Source organism: Silurus meridionalis, chromosome 4 (assembly GCF_014805685.1).
Source record: "Silurus meridionalis isolate SWU-2019-XX chromosome 4, ASM1480568v1, whole genome shotgun sequence".
Taxonomy (NCBI): Eukaryota; Metazoa; Chordata; class Actinopteri; order Siluriformes; family Siluridae; genus Silurus; species Silurus meridionalis.
Window position 1 is genome coordinate 37922668 of NC_060887.1, and position 21067 is coordinate 37943734.

At 42.3% G+C, this 21067-nt stretch overlaps 1 protein-coding gene across 1 annotated transcript in view; it reads left to right on the forward strand.

Moving 5' to 3' along the window:
* LOC124384330 (guanine nucleotide exchange factor VAV3) overlaps window positions 1-18474 on the forward strand; it is a 209123-nt gene extending 190649 nt beyond the window's left edge. Inside the window, exons 19-27 of the mRNA XM_046847082.1 lie at window positions 1327-1357; window positions 3060-3190; window positions 8078-8143; window positions 8678-8709; window positions 8817-8933; window positions 10328-10415; window positions 11153-11249; window positions 14513-14664; window positions 15610-18474. Coding sequence (XP_046703038.1) covers window positions 1327-1357; window positions 3060-3190; window positions 8078-8143; window positions 8678-8709; window positions 8817-8933; window positions 10328-10415; window positions 11153-11249; window positions 14513-14664; window positions 15610-15654 — 759 coding nt within the window. The 3' untranslated portion in view covers window positions 15655-18474. The remainder of the gene's footprint in view (window positions 1-1326; window positions 1358-3059; window positions 3191-8077; window positions 8144-8677; window positions 8710-8816; window positions 8934-10327; window positions 10416-11152; window positions 11250-14512; window positions 14665-15609) is intronic.
* The last annotated feature ends 2593 nt before the right edge of the window (window positions 18475-21067 follow it).

Genomic DNA, 21067 nt, shown 5'->3' on the forward strand with positions numbered 1-21067 from the left:
AACTGTTCCCTCAAACGTGGAGGTCCACAGTTGTATAGGACGTCTCTGGATGCTGTAGGGACGAGGACACCAAAACCTGTTTGAGCATGACACTGCCCCTGTGCACAAGAAGATGTGCCTTCCATGGGTTGGAAGATGTTGGAAGATCTCCTGCTATAGAGCTCCAACCCTAATGAACATCTTTGGGATCTTCTCAAAATCTAGTGGAACATCTTCACAGTTTAGAGGAGCTTATTTTAAGAGCAAATGGAGACTCGATGTGGAAAAAGAAGCACATGCACTCTGATACGCTTGTGTGACAGCGTGTGTGTGTGTGTGTGTGTGTGTGTGTGTGTGTGTGTGTGTTGAACGTGCGTATAATACGCAGTGTGCACTGAGTGACTCTCGGGGTTATCTTTTATCGCATTGTGCACACCCCCGCTCTTTTGTGTGCATTGTTTTGCATGTTTACTCCAGAGTCAGTGTAAATGCTGGATTGTGATTGGCTGGAAGAAGTTCAGGTGTGAGTTCAGAGCCTTGAACTTTCGGGTCGAATCTGCGTTCTTAAAGAATGCGCTCCTTATACACGCCTGTAACCATAGCAACATCCAGTTCCAGATCTATACAGAGTCTCAGACAGCTATTGTAGACATTTCCCAATGAGTCTAGGGAGATATCATGGAGTCTAGGGAGATATCATGGAGTCTAGGGAGATATCATGGATTCTAGGGAGATATTATGGAGTCTAGGTAGATATCATGGAGTCTATAAAGATAACATGGAGTCTAGGGAGATATAATGGAGTCTAGGGAGATATCATTGAGTCTAGGGATATATAGAGTCTAAGGAGATATCATGGAGTCTAGGGAGATATCATGGAGTCTAGGGAGATATCATGGAGTCTATGAAGATAACATGGAGTCTAGGGATATATAGAGTCTAAGGAGATATCATGGAGTCTAGGGAGATATCATGGAGTCTAGGGAGATATCATGGAGTCTAAGGAGATATCATGGAGGAGTTCTGCATGTGGTGGAACTTAGATGGTGAATATGGGAAAATTAACTGGGGCACAAGATGAATTTAGAGACGAACTGGAGATGAAAATGAGAAATAGAACGCAAAACACCTCACACCTGGATCAGCATTAATCAGTTTAGGTGGTATGTGAACGTGGTTTAGATGTAGTCTCACAATGCAGTGGGTTGATGGCTGAAGCATAAACACACACACACACACACTTTGATAAGCAGGTTGCTCTGAGGCTGTTAGCTGAACGTGTGTGTTTTGCTGCAGCAGGTTCCATTGCAGTGTGTGCTTTATTCAGTGTGTTTGCTTTCTTCACAGGACCGATCACACAGCCGGAGAGCAGATCCAGGTGAGATGAAGTCTCTTTCTCTCTCTCAAACACACACACACACACACACACACACACACAGCTCTATTTTATCAGGCTGAAAATTCCCCAACTCCATCACCCCGGGTCTGCAGTAACACTCCGAAGAACGACAAGTTCACACACGTTCACGTGGAACGGCAGCTAGCAAGCTGGAATGTGTTAGAGATAAGCACAGACACAAACACACACAGAGTCACGTACGGGTCCCTCTTATATATCATTTATAAATATAATCAAATGATTTTTAATATAAAGGTAGGGAAATGAAATCAAGTAGAATTTACAATAAAAGCAGCAGTAGCATGGATTGTGTGTATACATGTACTGTGTGTAGCAGTGTTTTCCTAACTAATATCCAATCTAACATCTAGTCTAAAATCCAATCTAACATCCTAATTAATATCCAGGCTAACATCCAATCTAACATCCAAACTAATATCTAGTCTAAAATCGAATCTATCCTCTGAACTAATATTCGGTCTAACATCCAGTCCAACATCCAATCTAACATCCAGTGTAAAATCCAATTTAACATACAGTCTAACATCCAGTCTAAAATCCAATCTAACATACAGTCCAACATCCAATCTGACATCCATTCTGAAATGCACTCTAACATTCAAACTAAGATCCAGTCTAACATCCAGTCTAACATCCAAAATAACATCCAATCTAACATCCAGTCTAAAAAAAACAATCTAACATCCAAACTTACATCCAATCTAACATCCAATTTAATATCCAGTCTAACATGCAAACTAATATCCAATCTAACATAAAATCTTACATCCACATCAATATCCAGTCTAACATCCAGTCTAAAATACAAACTAATATCCAATCTAACATCCAAACTAATATCCAGTCTAACATCCAGTCTAAAATACAAACTAATATCCAATCTAAAATCCAAACTAATATCCAGTCTAACATCCCAGGAACTCTAATTATAATTTAGTATAACGCCACCTTTATTTAGTGTCTCAGAAAAGACATAAACAAGACAGACAGACAGACAGACAGACAGACACACACACACACACACACACACACACACACACACACACACACACCTTGTCTGTTTCTCTTTGTTGTGGTGACCCGAGGCAACACTAATAGCTGTGTTTGTAGTATTTAAGTTGGAAAGCCTTTTGTGTTCCGGGTTCATGAGTGCACATCATTACAGACCTAGGCTTTATTAAAACACACACACACACACACACACACACACACACACACACACACACACACACAAAACAAAACAAAACAAAAGAGACAGATTATATCCTATCATGCCCTATTAGATGGTCAGGCAAACAAAAGGGTCACAGACATCACAGAGACATACCTAACATAGGTAGGACACACACACACACACACACACACACACACACACACACACACACACACACACACTTTTAGTCACATTCTCTCACACACACACCCACTAGCCTAAAGCTCGATAACTTGCTCATCTGGTGCATTAATGTCAGTGCTGAGATTATATTTCTTATTATAGACTGCAGATGAAATTTGGTCATTTTTACACACAAACACACACACACAGACACACAGACACACACACACACTGAGCCTTTGTCCGTCTACCTGTCTGTCTGTTTAACTCGATCTCTTAAATCACACAATAACCATGCCTGTCACTCATTCCTTTTCCCATCAGGTTTACCTAAAATGTTGGCTATAAGGGATTACCGTGGCGATCCAATGCCACAGATTGGCCCCGCCCTCAACATCCAGCAGGGTGACATCATCGAACTAATCCGTGCCGACCTGCACAGCACCTGGTGGCAGGTACGAACCCAAAACCTACTCAACTTTAAATCACAACGTGTTCCTATTTAACATGCATGAACATAAAATAAATATCCAGACATAATTTCAGACTGTTTGCTTAGACAGCTTTAGCATGTACCTAGCACAACAGCTAACGTTTAATCGTCCTGTGAGAATTAAAAAGGTGCCAGTTAGCAATCCTAAATAACACAAGCAAAAATAGCACACAATAGCAGACACATGCCAACACAGTTCTGGCACAATCATGAACTAGGCAGGATAAGAGACGTGTCAAAACCAGAGAGTCGAACACAGCGATACACAGCAACACACACACCAACACACACCAATACATACCAATACACACAATACATACCAATACACATCACTACACATCACTACACAGCAACACACACCAATACATACCAGTACAAAGCAATACACATCACTGCATAGCAACACACCAATACATACACCAATACACAGCAACACACACCAATACACACACCAATACACAGCAACACAAACCAGTACACACCAATACATACCAATACACAGCAATACACATCAATACAGAGCAACACACACCAATACACACACCAATACATACCAATTCACATCACTACACATCACTACAGCAACACACACACACCAATGCACAGCAACACACACCAGTACATACCAATACATACCAGTACACAGCAACACACATCAACACACAGCAACACACACCGATACACACTAAGACTTACCAATACACAGCAATACAAAGCAATAGACAGCAACACACACCAATATACACCAATACAAAGCAATAGACAGCAACACAGAGCAATACAGATCAATATAAAGCAAAAAGAACGAATACTTCACAAAGAGTTGGTGTGTGTGTGTGTGTGTGTGTGTTGTTCAGGATTAAAGTTAATTATAGACCTGTCACTGACAGATGACATATATGAAGAGTTGTACAGTTTTTTTTTTTTTAGCATATTGGATGGATGGAGAAAAACAAATGCTGGAATGGCGTGTAAAGTGTATGAGCGGCCTGTGGTCATGCAGTTTATGCAGAAAAAAGTATTGCAGCACGAGTGGCACAGTATCGTCGTCTCTGAGGGCGTAAATACAGCGTCAGGATGAAACGAAAAAATGTGTGCGCTTCCCGATCGATTCTGCCTATTTGAGGCAAATAACGTTGGTGTCATGCTATTTTGGGTACTTTCGAGTCAAATGGAAACCCGTCACAGCGCGTCGAATTGTACTCAGGAGCTGGAATAAACAAAGATAATGCTTCAGTGCAGGGAGGAGGAGAAGAACGAGATGAATAACAGCGTCTTATTCGTAGTCACCGCGTCCCTTTAGATTTGTCTTGATCCGAAATGCAATGCAGTTGAGAAAGTAATTATATTAGGATTTGAATTTTGGACGCTCGCACCCTCTATCCTGGCATCGCTGCTTACTGGCGTGTGTGAAGGTTGCATGCTAATGGCTGAAATAATAATGAGAATTTTGGTTGTGTGTGTGTGTGTTTGTGTAGTTTTGAGTCTGACAGACTGTGTAACGTCGTCAGATGCCGCCCTCTGTCAACACTCAGTGCTGTTGATGCAAGCTGTTTGTCTCTCTGGCTCTATGAGACAGTACACACACCAGCATGCCGCCTACTGAGTGTATACACACACACACACACACACACACACACACACACACGGAGACAGACACACGCAAATGCCATTTTATCACGTCATCGAACAGAAGGGCACGAGAGCAAACAATGATGGTGTACACAAACTTGCAAACACATAGCCACACCCACACACACACACCCCTTGACACGTGTTGATTGTAGAGTTTAATGCCTGACAAGTGATTAAAAACAATGGCATGCTTCCGTTCGCGTGGCACGGCGATGTGGGCGGAGCAATCAAACCCAATCGTAAAGGAGCGCTCGGACAGACAGACGACTTTGCGCTAATCCATGCGATTATTCTTTGCTAATTCGGCTTCCTGAGCCGTACCGCCGGATATCGAGTCACACAAGGGTGCGTCAGTGGGAAATAAAACAGCATGGGGTTGTAGAAATGGCGACTAGACAGTAGACGAGCCCAGCCAGGCCACTTCTATAGCAGCACAGAGAGACTATTCATTTGTAGCTGCTGTCAATAAACCGGTAGGATGACTTCTCTTAAAAGCGAGAACTTGTTTCCCGGGTTCTCGGTACAGTCGTAAACATTCAGGACATGCTTAAGAGTCAGTGCGGCCTTGTTTCCCCAGCAGCTGTTACAGGACATATATCCAGAGCGACATACATTTACCTCATTCATACAACTGTGCAGCTCTAAGGTTAAGGGCCTTCCTCAGGGGCACAGGAGTGGTGTGGCTGGGATTTAAACTAATAACCTTCCAACCTCCTCGGTTCAGTGCCGTTTATCTCCGTTTGTCCTGTCCATCCAGACTGACAATTATTTAGGTTCCACCGTCTTTGTTCAACATCTAGCATGAATGTCTAAAAGTACCTCCTCCCTCCTGTGTTCTTTCTTAGCCCCAAAAGGGGAATCTCACCATTTGCCCAGTTATGTGTTGTATGGACATTTTTATTGCGGCACAAAATGCAGTTTTAATTGAGTGACATTCTTTCCCAGAATGTTTTTTGTGACCTGGTAAGAACTCCCCAATGACCCGGTTCTGGGTCGGTGGTTGGGGACCTCAGATTTAATAATCTGAGGACTTTTTTTGTTATGTTTTCACTGGAATCGTCCCTTGCCTTCTTTTTCTTTGTGCCTCAAATCAGTTCAAAACACACATGTACCTTTTCACGGATGCGCTCTGTTGGGATATGACGTCTTTTTTAGGGGAAGAGTACTGGTAAGAAGCAAGGGCACAGGGTTGCAGGTTTTTTTTTTGTGGGAAGTTTATGCGTTAAGTTTATGCGTTATACATACAATTCCCACTTCTGTTACTCATTAAGAACAGGTCATTTTTGAGGATCTTGTTTGCCCTGTTAGCAGGGCCTGATAAGGTAAGAAAATTGACAGTTCTGAAAATCCTAGGATCTTGTGACTTACCTTGTTAATACTGAAAAAACTATTAGGCATAGTAGCCTGGTACCCTGGCAATATCTGGTATCCCTGGTGAATGTAGCATCCTGTTTGTTTAATTTAGAGAGGAGGGTCTTGATAGATTCTTAATAGAGATAAGGGTCTTGATAGATCCTTACTAGAGAGAAGGCTCCTGATAGCGCTGTCCTAGAGAGAAGGGTCTTGATAGTCTCTTGTTAAAGAAAATGGTCTTGATAGTTCTTTCCCAGAAATTTTGGGACCAGTCAAGCAGGAAGGACTGGAGGGAGCATATCGCAGTGCAGGGTGTAATGAGTGCTTTAAGTGGAAAGTGCTTTACAAAATAAAATCTCTGTATCCATGTTAACCTCTGTAACTCTTATTAGTTCTACAATTTATTAAAGCCGATACCCTGGTTGCTTGTCAAACCCTGGCAGCTCTGATCGACTTGGCATGTTTGGAAGCTGAGTAAGACTGGTAGATTTGATAACCTTGTGGTAGCTCAGTGGTAAGATGTTACCACCAATCTGCTGCTGGGGTCTTGATCAAGGCCCTTAACCATCATCTACCCAGTTGTAAGTCGCTCTGGATCTGCCAAATGCCATAAATTGTAATAACCTTCGTGTAACCGTAGTGTCTTTCAAACGTTGATAACCTGATACCTTTGGCAAGTCCTGGTAAGTTTTGGTAACCTTTGTAGCTCTTGTGCACTTGAACATTGGCTAAGCATGGTAACATTTAGTAATCCCATGCAAACCCCAACATTCAATGGAAACTGGGTGTCTCCAGTAGGAGAATGAAACCTGGATAATCTGTTTAAGATGTTAAGCTCTACATCATTTTACACCAGTGTCTCAAACTTACTTTACTGGTCCCTGCATAGGTATTGTTTATAACACTGATATATCTGATAGTCCTGGTGGCCCTGGTAACCATGAACCATAGTCCTGGTAATTCTGGTATCCTCGATGAAGGTTTTGACTTTGGATACAAGGTATTGCTCCTCAGATTTGTAACACTTGGCCATGCATGGCATCCTCTGATAATGACAGTGGCAGGTAACCCTGATGACCCTGGGAACACAATTCTACCTCTCGGTGGGGGCAGAGAAATGCGATTGGTAGCTTTAACCTAATTTCATCCCTTGCACTGTGTGAGCTAACAGTTTTAACCTTATTCACATGCTTATCGGAGCTGTAGGGCCAGCATAAGAGCCTCATCGAAGAAAAGAGATAAAACATCAGTATGATAAATGTATCATGGCCACTTAAGCATGGCTTAACAAATCGAGTTAGTCTGAACAAGAGGGCCGTCTGGACCACCGCAAGCTTTTAGCCTCTCCCAGAAGGACCGTCTGGATGAAGATTCAAGGTCCTGCGTTAATGGATAACAACGGCCGTATCAGTTAGCATCGATGTTAACCGTATTCAGTTGTTATTATAGATCATTTTGAAAGGAACACATTCAGCAATTCATGAGGCCATTTTCTCGTTTTAGCAACCGATACGAGTCAAGCCAACATTCTGGAAAGCAAGCCAATCTTGATTTTCGATCGTTAGGATCTCACTCGCTTGATCTGAAGCGCTGGGTCGATGTGCCAGCACGACCCTGTTCTCACGCGCTGGATTCCGTCCATTGTTATTACAAAAACGTGAACGGTATAAACCTAAACAGGCAGGAGGAATGCAGTCCTAATAGATATCCCTCAGTTCTCGCTACAATTTAACAACTCTAAAGGAGTCGTTACTGGAAGGAATGCGCGTCTGCATCTTTGGAAATAAATAGCGTCGCTGAATTATTGAAAACGAGGTGCTCGGCTGAGCGTAATGTAATTATCTGGATGTCATGGTTGCAGGGCAAAGTCTTGACGACGAGAGAGGTTGGATTCTTCCCAAGCAACGCCGTGAAGCCTTGCCCATGTGTGAGTGCCAGCTTAAACATGCAACACTGAAAACACGTAGCTTTACAGGAACACCATCAAAACTTAGATCACACAGATCAGTGTGTGTGTTTAGTATTACATTAACATACACTATATGGACAAAAAGTATTGTAGCACCTGACCTTTCCAGATGTTTAACTCGGGGGCACACAATTGAATCGCACGTCTTTAGTTGAAACCAAACCTGTTAAAACATCACGATGCCCCTGTTTTCATGGGTTGACTATGTGTGGAAAATCTCCTGCTATAGATCTCAGTACCTGATTTTTGTCGTCCAATAGGGTATAAGTGGAGCTTATTAGAACAGCAGTAGGAGACTAAATGTATGGAGAGTATGGAGAGTTTGAGCACTATAGGAGATCTTCCACTCCAATCCATGTAAATCTTAGAGTGGAGCTTATTATAAGAGAAGCACATAGCAATTTAATGGTCAGGTGTCCATAAACCTTTGGGCCATATCGTGTATTTTATTCTCTCTCTCAAAAAAAAAATCTGTTCTTTTTTTTTCTCCAGGCAAGACCCATTGATTACTCCTCTCAGACCTGGTGAGTGTGAACAGACAGCTCTTATATTGGAGTGGAGGCTTTTTTTTTTTTTTACATTTTCTCTACCTCCCAGTCTTGACCTTTGCCCCCTGTGCGACCCTGGGCAGGTTTGCAGGTGGCATGCTGCGGGTGCAAGCGGAGGCGACGCTCCTGAACAGGCAGAACAGCACGTACCTGGTGAGGCATCGAGGGCACGACAGCAACGAGTACGCCATCAGCATCAAGTGAGTCAACATGATGTACGCTTCCACTGTGTGTGTGTGTGTGTGTGTGTGTGTGTGTGTGTGTGTGTGTGTGTGAGCAGCATAGCAATAACAGTGCAGTGCGAAGGAGTTCTACTCACGAAATGTAAGCTTCCTTGAACAAATGCGATTTCCAAAACTTTTCTGTCATATGATGTTTGCATTAGGGTGTGTGTGTGTGTGTGTGTGTGTGTGTGTGTGTGTGTGTGTGTGTGTGTGTGTGCCTAGAAAAACACCTCTGAAGTATTGTTTTACTTACACAATAATAATGTCTGGTGTTCGAAGTTTTGCACTGAAGCTGTAGCACTGTTTCAGTGCCGGTTCTGTTCTATTGGAATAATCGGAACAGCTACACTACAGGGTCAAATGTTTCTGGACACTTGAGCTTTGGACTGATATGTAAATCTTTCTGAACATCCCATTCCACATTTCGTATCCATTTGCTGGGAACCTCCACTGTTCTGGAAAGATGTTCCACCAGATTTTAGACTGTGATTGTGGAGAATTGTGAGATTTTATTCAGCCACAAAGTAGATGTGGGCGTGTCCAGAGATAAGGAGTGTTGGTGAGAAGATTTGGGCGTGTCCAGAGATAACAAATGTTGGTGGGTAGATGTGGAATCTAGAGATAACAGTGTTAACATGTAAATGTGGGCGTGTCCAGAAATAATGAATGTTGATGAGTAAATGTGGGCGTGTCCAGAGATAACGAGTGTTGGTGAGTAGATGTGGGTGTGTCCAGAGATAACGAGTGTTGGTGAGTAAATGTGGGCGTGTCCAGAGATAACGAGTGTTGGTGAGTAGATGTGGGCGTGTCCAGAGATAATGAGTGTTGGTGAGTAGATATGGGTGTGTCCCGAGAAAACAAGTGTTGGTGAGTAGATGTGGGCGTGTCCAGATATAACGAGTGTTGGTGAGTAGATGTGGGTGTGTCCAGAGATAATGAGTGTTGGTGAGTAAATGTGGGCGTGTCCAGAGATAACGAGTGTTGGTGAGTAGATGTGGGCGTGTCCAGAGATAACGAGTGTTGGTGAGTAGATGTGGGCGTGTCCAGAGATAACGGGTTTTGGTGAGTAAATGTGGGCGTGTCCAGAGATAACGAGTGTTGGTGAGTAGATGTGGGCGTGTCCAGAGATAACGAGTGATGGTGAGTAGATGTGGGTGTGTCCAGAGATAACGAGTGTTGGTGAATAGATGTGGGCGTGTCCAGAAATAACGAGTGTTGGTGAGTAAATGTGGGCGTGTCTAGAGTGAAGGAACCATCTAGGTTCAGTGATTACATGTGAAAGTGAAGAGCTATTGATCCTGAATAAAACAGAACAGGATGCTAGTTGACTTTGTGTATAACTTCACAATAAATGCTTTTCCACATTACAGGTTCAACAACGATGTGAAGCACATCAAGATCTTAACTAGAGACGGCTACTTCCAGATCGCAGAGAACCGGAGGTTCAGGAGCATCATGGTAAATATGCTTCTTCTTACTGATACTCTACGCCATCGTCAGTGTGAATGCTGGATTGTGATTGGCTGAAAGAAGTTCAGATTGTTGAACACACAGCTAGTTCTAAATGAATACGCCACGTAGAATCACCTGTAATATTGCAGCATCCAGTTCCAGATCCATACAGAGTCATAAAGAACCCATGTGATTTCCGTGACGCCGGACAGTGGAGTTTTTGAATAATAATCGTCTTGATTTTTGTAAAGAAATCAGGCAGGAATATTAAATATTATCTGAAGTTTTTCATTATATCCTTCGTTTTTCTGTACGCTTTCATGCCGCCGTTATTGCCTCATCTGTTTTCCGGGTCCGGGGCTTAAACGTGGCGGCTCTTTTTTTTAACGTCGTTATGTCATGAGCAGAGCGGGTCGCTTTTGTCATTTACTTCTGAGAGCACTTTTAGATTTGATTTCACAAATGCCATTTAAAGAGCCTTATTCGATTGTGGACGAGGCCGCCTTATCCCCATTTACTCTGGGTTCCTTTCGGTTTCTAAGTGCGTATTTATTTTTCCGAGCTGCTCTGCTCCTCAGAGCTGCTCAGCAAGGGGCTGGTCAGAAGTATTGGAACACTGGACTATTGAATGCATTTTTTAAAATAAATTAATTAATTTATTAGTTTTATAGGCATACGGTTGTATTATTTTGATACAAAGTGTGTGTGTGTGTGTGTGTGTGTGTGTGTGTGTGTGTGTGTAGGAGCTGATTGAGTACTATAAGAATCACTCTCTGAAGGAGGGCTTCAGGACACTAGATACAACACTGCAGTTTGCCTACAGAGAGCCTGAGAACGGAGGTAGCAATGAGCACACACACACACACACACTCACACACACACACACACATACATACACTCACACACTTCTCGTGTCCACTTCCTCCTTACACACCACAAAAAAAAAGAAGTAGTGGAGATTTGGAAAGTCCCAGAATGCACTTCAGCTCGCGGCTCGGCTAGTCAGCAGTGTGTTAGCATGATGGTGGAAGCTGAAGTGCAGGATAAACTGAGGGACGTACAGGACTAAAGCGCCGCTGCATCAGTGTCTCTGGGTTCTGCCCCTCTGCACCGCTCTCAGCAGTGCATTGTGGGTAAATTTGGGGGTGTCACCGATAAACACTGAATATTTAAGCTGCATGTGTCACTGCTCTAGCTTTACTACTTCACATCTCAATATCACTTCTCTTTCTCTCTCTGTCTCTGTCTCTCTCTCTCTCTCTCTCTCTCTCTCTCTCTCTCTCTCTCTCTCTATCTATCTGCCCCCCCCCTCTCAGCTCCATTGCTGTGCACTCTTTCTTTAGTGTCTCCTGCAGGCTGCAGCTTCGTGCCCCCCTCCTCCGCCCCCTTCTGGTCAGGTAGCGTTACTGCTTGATTTCTGCCTCCATCTGCTCCCTCTTCCTAAGCCCCTCTGTCCTACTGTGTGTATGTCTGTGTGTGTGTGTGTGTGTGTGTGTGTCTCTGTGTGTGTGTGCACGTCTGCCTCAGAGTGGGATGACAGCAGGCATGTCTGGTCATGTCTGGTGCTTTAACACATCTGCCTCCTCCTCCAACACACACACACACACCATACCGATATCAAACACAACTCACATCACTACACACCCGCAGGGTATCAGGAGTTCAGGACTTTTCAAGTCCAGTGATTGGACCGATGTCAGGAGAGAGAATTTAGCAGCCAACCAATCAGAAGCTTCCTTAAGCTGATTTCAGAGTTTGTCAGATTATTATGATATTTTTCGCTTATTTTCTTCATATTCGTTTATCATATACCAATAAACACAATTTTACTGTATCGTCATGTTTCACGCTCTGTAATTCTTTAGCCCCGCCCACAAAACTCATCAAAAACCAAAAACAAGCTGGAAATGTTGAAAGTGTGGCTCGTAAATGGGTTATGTGTTTTTTTCCACTAATGCAGCTCGGCCACTGCAGCGCCTCAAATAACTGTAGCTCCTCCTACTCGTTTTCTAGGGCGCCATTACTTTTGTCCAATCCGAATCAATATGATAAATGAGGCATAATGCTTTCTAGCATTCTAGGGATCGGGATGTTTTAAACACACACACACACACACACACACACACACACACACACACACACACAGATACACAGGGTGTTTGAGCATGACTGCTCTGAAAGTGTGTGTAAAGCATGTGTGTCGTTTTTCTCCCCTTCTTTCCTCCGTCTTGAGCTCGGGGAGAAAGAGGGGCTCTCAGTGTGAAATGCGATTAACCCGGAGAATAAAAGTGCCTCGATCTCTCAACGCTTCTGAATCTGTAATCAAAACAGCCGCCGCTCTGATTGGACTCGGCCCAGATTCACCAGAATCACTCGTGTGGAGTGGAAACACAGCGGTGTGCCATCTCACACACACACACACACGCACACACACACACACACACACACACAGACACAGACACACACACACACACACACACACACTTAAACTGATTCGAAGCTCCTTGGGGAGGTGCAGTTATCCACACACACACACACACACACACACACACACTGAAGTGGTAAAGTGTGTGTGAAGATAAATAGCGATTTGAAACACATTAGTTCTGAATAAGTGACGACCCGGAGACTCCACGATCTCTCCATGGCTGTGTCCCAAACCAATGGAGTCCCACTCAAGTGGCCTTTCAGGAAACATGCTAAATCCACTTGATTACGATTCCATGATGATTTTCATCTCTGAGAGCGTCCAGGATTTTCAGGGTCCACTATGTGTTTTATCGCCTGGTTTCTAATGTCCAATAACTTTTAGTGTCTCACTTGGATTTTGTGTCCCTTTGGTTTCTAGTGTATCCCTTAGTGTCCCCTAGTCTCATATGCCCCCCCAGTCTCCAGTGTCCCCAAGAGTCCAGTGCCTCTAGTCTCCATTGTCTTCTCATAGTCTAGTGTCCCCAGTTTCCAGTGTCTCATAGTTTCCAATGTCTTTTAACCTAAAGTCCCAAATTCTCCTGTGTTCGCTAGCCTTCAGTATCCCCAAGTCTCCAGTGTCTTTTAGTCTAAAGTGTCCCTTATCCTACAGTGCCCCCTAGATTTCAGCATTCTCTACTCTCCAGGGTCCTTCTGGTCTAAAGTCCCTTATTCTCTAGTGTTTTCTAGTCTCCAATATCCCTAAGTCTCCGGTGCCTTTTAGTCTCCAATATACCCAAGTCTCCAGTGACTTTTAGTCTATAGTGTCCCCTAGTCTATAGTGTCCCTGATCTCCAGTGTCCCCTAGTTGGCTGTGTTCCAGAGAGTCTAGTGTTGCTAGTCTTCAGCGTTATAGTAGAGTAAAAGACTCTAGTATGTCTAGTATGCCATGTCCTGAGTCTCCATTGTCTTTATTCTTTAGTGTCTCCTAGTTTCCAATGTCCCCAAGAGTCCAGTGTGCCCAGTCTTTTGTATCCTTGGTAACAAGTGGCCCAATAGACTCTACTGTCACCTTTTTGTCCCAGAGAGTCCATTGTTCTTCATCTTTAGTGTTTCCTAGAGTCCAGTGTGTCTAGTATCCCATGCCCTTAGTCTCAAATGTGTCCTCCTAATCGTCAATGTTTTCTAGTTTTCAATATTCCCAAGTCTCCAATGTCTTTTAATCTTAAGTGTCCCGTAGTCTTCAGTGGTCAATAGATTTCAGCGTCCTGTAGTCTCTAGTGTCCTCTAGTCTTCAGTGTCTTTTAGTCTAATGTCTATTTGTCTTCTAGTTTCCAGTGTTCTTTAATCTTCAATATCCCTAAATCTCCAGTATCTTTTAGTCTAAATTGTTCCTAGTTTCCAATGTTTCCTAGCTTCCAGCATTTTCTTATTTTTGTCCCTAGATGTCAGTGTATCAGACCTTTCGAAATTGTAAGTGTCTTAGAGTGAACACCTCCAGGAATTTGTCCTTGTCCTCTTGATTTTCCTATTTCCTACATACAGCATGTCCATTTCTTTCTGTCTGTCCTTTGTGTATTTCATCACCATCACCCTCATTGTCATGTGCTTCCTCTTTTATGCCTCTTGTTTCCACGTCAATCGGTGTAAGCATTAACGCGAGTCTCTCCGTCTCTTCTGTGTTCCTTCCGTCTCAGTGTTGACCCCGAAGGTGATCGGCGTGGCGATAGCTCGGTACGATTTCAGTTCTCGGGACATGAGGGAGCTGTCGCTGCAGGAAGGGGACATGGTGAGGATCTACAGCAAGTCCACAACTAACGGCTGGTGGAGGGGCGAGGTCAACGGCCGGGTGAGTCAAGGTCACGCGTGTAGACACTGTGTTGCCAAATGTATCGGGACACCTGACTTTTCCAGTCCTATGTTGCCTTAAATTAGGGATGTGCATCTCCATAACTGCCACTGATGCGATGCAATACGATTCACCCCATTATGAACCGATTCCGATTCGATTCAGCACAACGCGATTCAGTGGAAAAGATAAGATGCTTTGCAATTCAATATGGTACAGATTTTATTTCTTTGTTTCAGACAGACAGCAAATGATCAATTTACTAAAAAGTGCCTTCTGACTTCTAACGCATGGCTTTCAAACATACGCCTTTGTAGTTCAAAAAGAAAAAAGAAGAAAATATTAAATACAATCCAGACGTTTTTTTCCTGTTCCGTCTCCAGGAAGTTACAGCTCTACCTCTGCCATGTTAATCTGTATTGTATGTGACTCTCAGGACACGCCTCCGTCCCCGTAGTGTTGTGATGCGTCATATTCACGTAGCTGCAGCGGTGCTGAGAGAACGGAAGAAACAGTTTAGCAGGGAGAAATCGATCTACATACAAAATACCGGTCACAAATCAGTGGTTAATTTATAATAAATAAAAGTAGAGCGCATCTACTAACAATTCTATATAAATATATCGTTTTTTTACCGACGCAAACATGTGATGTATCAAGAATCACTGAATCTTACCATCTCTACTCTCCATGGGTTGTAGTGGAAGATCTCCTGCTATAGAGCATTGACCCTCAACCCACATACCGAATCTTCAGGTCAGGTGTCTACAAATCTTTGGCCACAGAGTGTAGCTGCACTTGTACACGCAACGTATTGAGGCCATGAGGTCACTAAGTCAAGATCATGGAATTAAAATGTGTGTGCAGGATGTAGGGGATTTATCATGCAATACTCTCTCTCTCTCTCTCTCTCTCTCTCTCTCTCTCTCTCTCTCTGTCGATCAGGTGGGCTGGTTTCCCTCCACATATGTAGAAGAAGGAGAGGAGTGAAAATCAGATCTCCTCTGAAAGGAAGTAAAAAAGAAGGACATTGTTTCCTGTTTACATGCTGAAATAGACTGAAGCACAGACTTTTCCCAGTTTTAGTCCGAAAAGGGTCTTGAAGTGTCTCAGCAGGGACCCTCAGTGCTTACCCACAATCCTCTGCTGTCAGCAAAGCAGTCACAAGTGAAGGTCTGTGTGTCTGTGTGCATTACTGTGAATGATTAGAGACAGTTGGAACCCCCGCAGGCTTGTACACCGGTATATGTGTAAGGGTGTGTGTGTGTGTGTGTGTGTGTGTGTGTGTGTGTGTGTGTGTGTGTGTGTGTGTGTGCGCGCGCGTGTGTGCTTGTGAGTGTATATCTTTGACATTGTCACTTATCAGATAGATGTATTGTGTGGATATTTGTGTTTTCTTGTCCTCTGTTGTTGCTGCTTATCTCAAAAGGACGTGTTTATCTGATGTGAGAGACTGAGAGTGAGCTGGCTGAGACACACACACACACACACACACACACACACACACACACACACACACATGCACACTGAGACTCTTACCTCTAGATATTGCATCCACTGCATTTTTAATCCAGTATTCTGATAGTAGATGATTGACAGCCCACAATCCCTGCTCTTATCTGACCCAATTTGCAGCCACCAGAACCTCCAGCCAGTCTAAAATACAGCTCTGGAATAAATCCAGTCCTTACAGACGAGACTGTGAACATGAAGGATGATAGAAGGAGATATTTATTTAACAACAAAGCTGTCTTGTTTGCTCAGTAAAATGATGACAGGATTGTGTCTCAGAGCAAGGCTGTAGTGCAATGTTGGTGCCACTAGATGGCAGCAGCATTAATGGATTAATAAACTCTCCACATCCCACCATCAGGAGGTTTTAACCTCCTGCTGAGCCGTCAGAGATATTCCGGATCAACTTTGCTTTCTGGACCAGCATGAACTGACGTGTAGATTACCCGTTTCAGAACATTCCAGAACCTGGAGCACTCTAAGGAAATCTCCATAATACCCATTTAAAAAACCTTCTAAAACCTACTAGGACACTGACCCATGGGACAAATTTCAAACCTTCTGTAAGCTCTTACTTGTTCTGGAAATATACCTACTGACCAAGATATATGTGAAAAAACAACTTTTTAGAATCCTTATGTGGCCTGAAACTATATAGAACTAAAACAAATTGAGCTTCAATACACCAGAATGCCAACCCTTTCAAGAACCCTATTTAATACACACTCAATAATACCTTCTCATGCTAGAACATTCCAGATAACCTACCATTCAAGAACCCTATATAATACACACCCCATAATACCATCTCATGCTAGAACATTCCAGATAACCAACCATTCAAGAACCTCTGTGAAATAGACACATGCTAAAACGTTTACAATACAGACTTAGGCTAGAAGATCCACCCATGGAAGAACATTACAGTTAACCAACCCAATCTAGAAACTTTAAAATACTGACTGATGTTAGAATATCTTTGATGATCAGCCCATTGTAGAACTTTTATGAAACAGACTCCTCAGACTAATCATGGTAGAAGAATTTACCAGTGCTGAAACATCTGAATTAACCAATCCAATCTAGAACCTCCAGAATACAGACCCATGCTAGAATTCCGTAGATAACAACCAATTCTACATTGCTATTAAAACGGCCTCATGCTAGAGCCTTTATAATACAGACTAATGGTAGAAGATCTACATGCAAACCTTTCAGCTAAACAGCCAAATCAAGAAACTCTAGAAATCTGACTCATGATGGGATATTGGTTTTCGAACCTTTATCAAACATAATCATAATAGATCTACCTGTTCTAGAACCACTCCGCTAACCAACCCAATTTAAAACCTCTTTAATACAGACCCCATAGAACATCTCAGATATCCAACATCTCATTTTAGACTCATGCTAGAACCAGAATTCTTGATCATGAACATATTGAACTATCTTACATTCCAGAACTCCAATCCCCATTCACTTCTTCTACTTTGGTGAAAAGCTGTGCTCCTTCATCTGCCATCACCTCCGTATCCCTGAGCTGAGAGTTTTGTTAACTGTCTCAAGTGTGAAAACAGCAGAACGTGTCCTGATCGGTGAATCCGCTCCTCTCTCCAATCAAACCGTAATAATCAGAGGAATCGTATTTATGCATCTGTCGTCATGTTAGGAATATGATTTTAGCACAAAAGAATTATTGGACACATATGCAGAAATCTACACTGTGTGTGTGTGTGTGTGTGTGTGTGTGTGTGTGTGTGTGTGTCTTAGGCTATGCTAACCATCTATTTGGACTGTTTGTCTTTGCTTGGCTCTAAAGTTCATATAAACCCACAATTTCATGCTTCGCAATCTCAGTCTGTCATTTCAGACAAGTCTTTGTACTTGTGTGTCCTTCTAATTGTTTGATGCTGAGCAGAGACTGATGGAATCCTATTGCAATTCAATACCACACGTATATGTACTCGTTCTCATGTTCGATGCCGCACGGTTTCTCTTCTTTTTTTTTGTGTGTTTGTGTAATATTCAACCAACATGTTAAAGCCACTAACAGCATCAGGTAATACTGTACATGTCAATACAGGACCTATTTCTTTGGTACTCTTGTGTCTGTTAACCGAAGCCAAAGATCTGTGTTTGTGTATGTATATATGTGTGTGTGTGTGTGTGTGTGTGTGTGTGTGTGTGTGTGTGTGTGTGTGTGTGTGTGCCGCAGTGGCCTGTGCAATCCCGAAATACTGCTGTGCTGGACTGTAAATATGTACATAATGCACAATAAAGTTATATTGCTTGTTTTTATGTCATGCGTCCTCCTTGTCTCGACTGCTGGACGGCTATAATCATTTCATTCCCCTTACACCCAGGAGGGGAAACGGTGCCTTCAGGGCTTTTTTGCCACAACATCTTCAGCGAGACCATGATTTGGATCAGGACTGTTAAACAGCTAAGAATGATTTATTGCTTCAATACTACCTGCTCAGTGGTGGTCTACTGAGGGTGCAGAAGGGGGCCAGTACTTTATACAGACAGATGACTAATGAGTACAAACAAATACAAATGAGGCGTATTTACTAAAATAAGGGCTTCCTGCATGTGAACTAATACCTTCATGGATACTGACCCAGGGGATAATCCAGAACACATCTCATTTATTACAGACCCCCTATAAACTCTTACTGGAGCTCTTTATTTTCATTGTAGAACATCAAAGCACAACAAACCCATCCTGAAATATACCTACTGAATGAGAATATATACTTTACCTCTTAACCTAATACAGCAGAACACCAACACATTCTACAACCTCTACAACAAAGACGCATTCTGGAACATTAAACAAAACACACAAAAAATGTCAATAGCCTTTTGAATACAGAGTTATTCTAGAACATTCCAGATAACCAGCCCGTTCTAGAACATCTACAATATAGACCCATGCAAGAACCTCTAGCTTGATATCACTTTCTCACATAACCAACCCAATCTAGAAACTCTACAATAGAAACATTGGATAGATCATTTCAGACAACCAACCCATTCTAGAACACTCATGTTAGAACCTCTACAGTACAGACTCATGCTAGATTATCTTAGATAACAAATCATACCAGATCTATTACAAAACAGACTTGTGGTAGAATATCTGTCTTGAAATAACCATCACAGAAAACCAACCTATTCTAGAAGTTCTGTGATACAGACTCATGCTAGAACCCTTACAAAACAAATTCATGCTAGAATAATAGACAATCTTAGACAATAACCCATTCTAGAGCCTCTACAAAACAGACTTATGGTAGAACATCTAGCTTGAGATAACCATCACAGAACACAAACAAATTCTAGAACCTCTACAACACAGACTCATTCTGAAACATTTAAAAAACCCACAAAAAAACTTTCTAGAACCTCTACAATACAGACTTATTCTAGTACATTCAAGATAACCAGTCCGTTCTAGAACATCTACAATATAGACCCATGCAAGAACCTCTATCTTATTATCACTTTCTCACATAACCAACCCAATCTAGAAACTCTACAATAGAAACATTGGATAGATCATTTCAGACAACCAACCCATTCTAGAACACTCATGTTAGAACCTCTACAGTACAGACTCATGCTAGATTATCTTAGATAACAAATCATACCAGATCTATTACAAAACAGACTTGTGGTAGAATATCTGTCTTGAAATAACCATCACAGAAAACCAACCTATTCTAGAAGTTCTGTGATACAGACTCATGCTAGAACCCTTACAAAACAAATTCATGCTAGAATAATAGACAATCTTAGACAATAACCCATTCTAGAGCCTCTACAAAACAGACTTATGGTAGAACATCTAGCTTGAGATAACCATCACAGAACACAAACAAATTCTAGAACCTCTACAACACAGACTCATTCTGAAACATTTAAAAAACCCACAAAAAAACTTTCTAGAACCTCTACAATACAGACTTATTCTAGTACATTCAAGATAACCAGTCCGTTCTAGAACATCTACAATATAGACCCATGCAAGAACCTCTATCTTATTATCACTTTCTCACATAACCAACCCAATCTAGAAACTCTACAATAGAAACATGGGATAGAACATCTCAGACAACCAACCCATTCTAGAACACTAATGTTAGAACCTCTACAGTACAGACTCATGCAAGATTATCTTAGATAACAAATCATACCAGATCTATTACAAAACAGACTTATGTTAGAATATCTGGCTTTAGATAACCACCACAGATAACCAACCTATTCTAGAAGCTCTGTGATACCAACTCATGCTAGAACCCTTACAAAACAAATTCACGCTAGAATATCTTAGACAATAACCCATTCTAGAGCCTCTACAAACTTTACAGACTTCTGGTAGAACATCTAGCTTGAGATAGCCATCACAGAACACAAACAAATTCTAAAACCTCTACAACACAGACTCATTCTGGAACATAAAAAAACCCATAAACACTTTCTAGAACATCTACAATATAGCCAATATAGGGGAGGTGGTAGCTCAGTGGTTAAGGCATTTGACTTTGGATTGGAAGGTCACAGGTTCGAATCCCACCATCACCATCTGCCACTGCTGGGCCCTCGAGCAAAAGCCCTAAAAAAACCATCCCCTGCTCAGTTGTAAGTCGCTCTGGATAAGGGTGTCTGCCAAATGCTGCAAAATGTAAATAGACCCATGCAAAAACCTCTTGCATGAGATCACTTTCTCACATAACAACCCAATCTAGAAACTCTAAAATAGAAACTTGGGATAGAACATCTCAGATAACCAACCCATTCTAGCCTCTACAAAACAGACTTATGGTAGAACATCTACCATGAGATAATCATCTCAGAAAACCAAACCATTCTATATTAGAGAGCC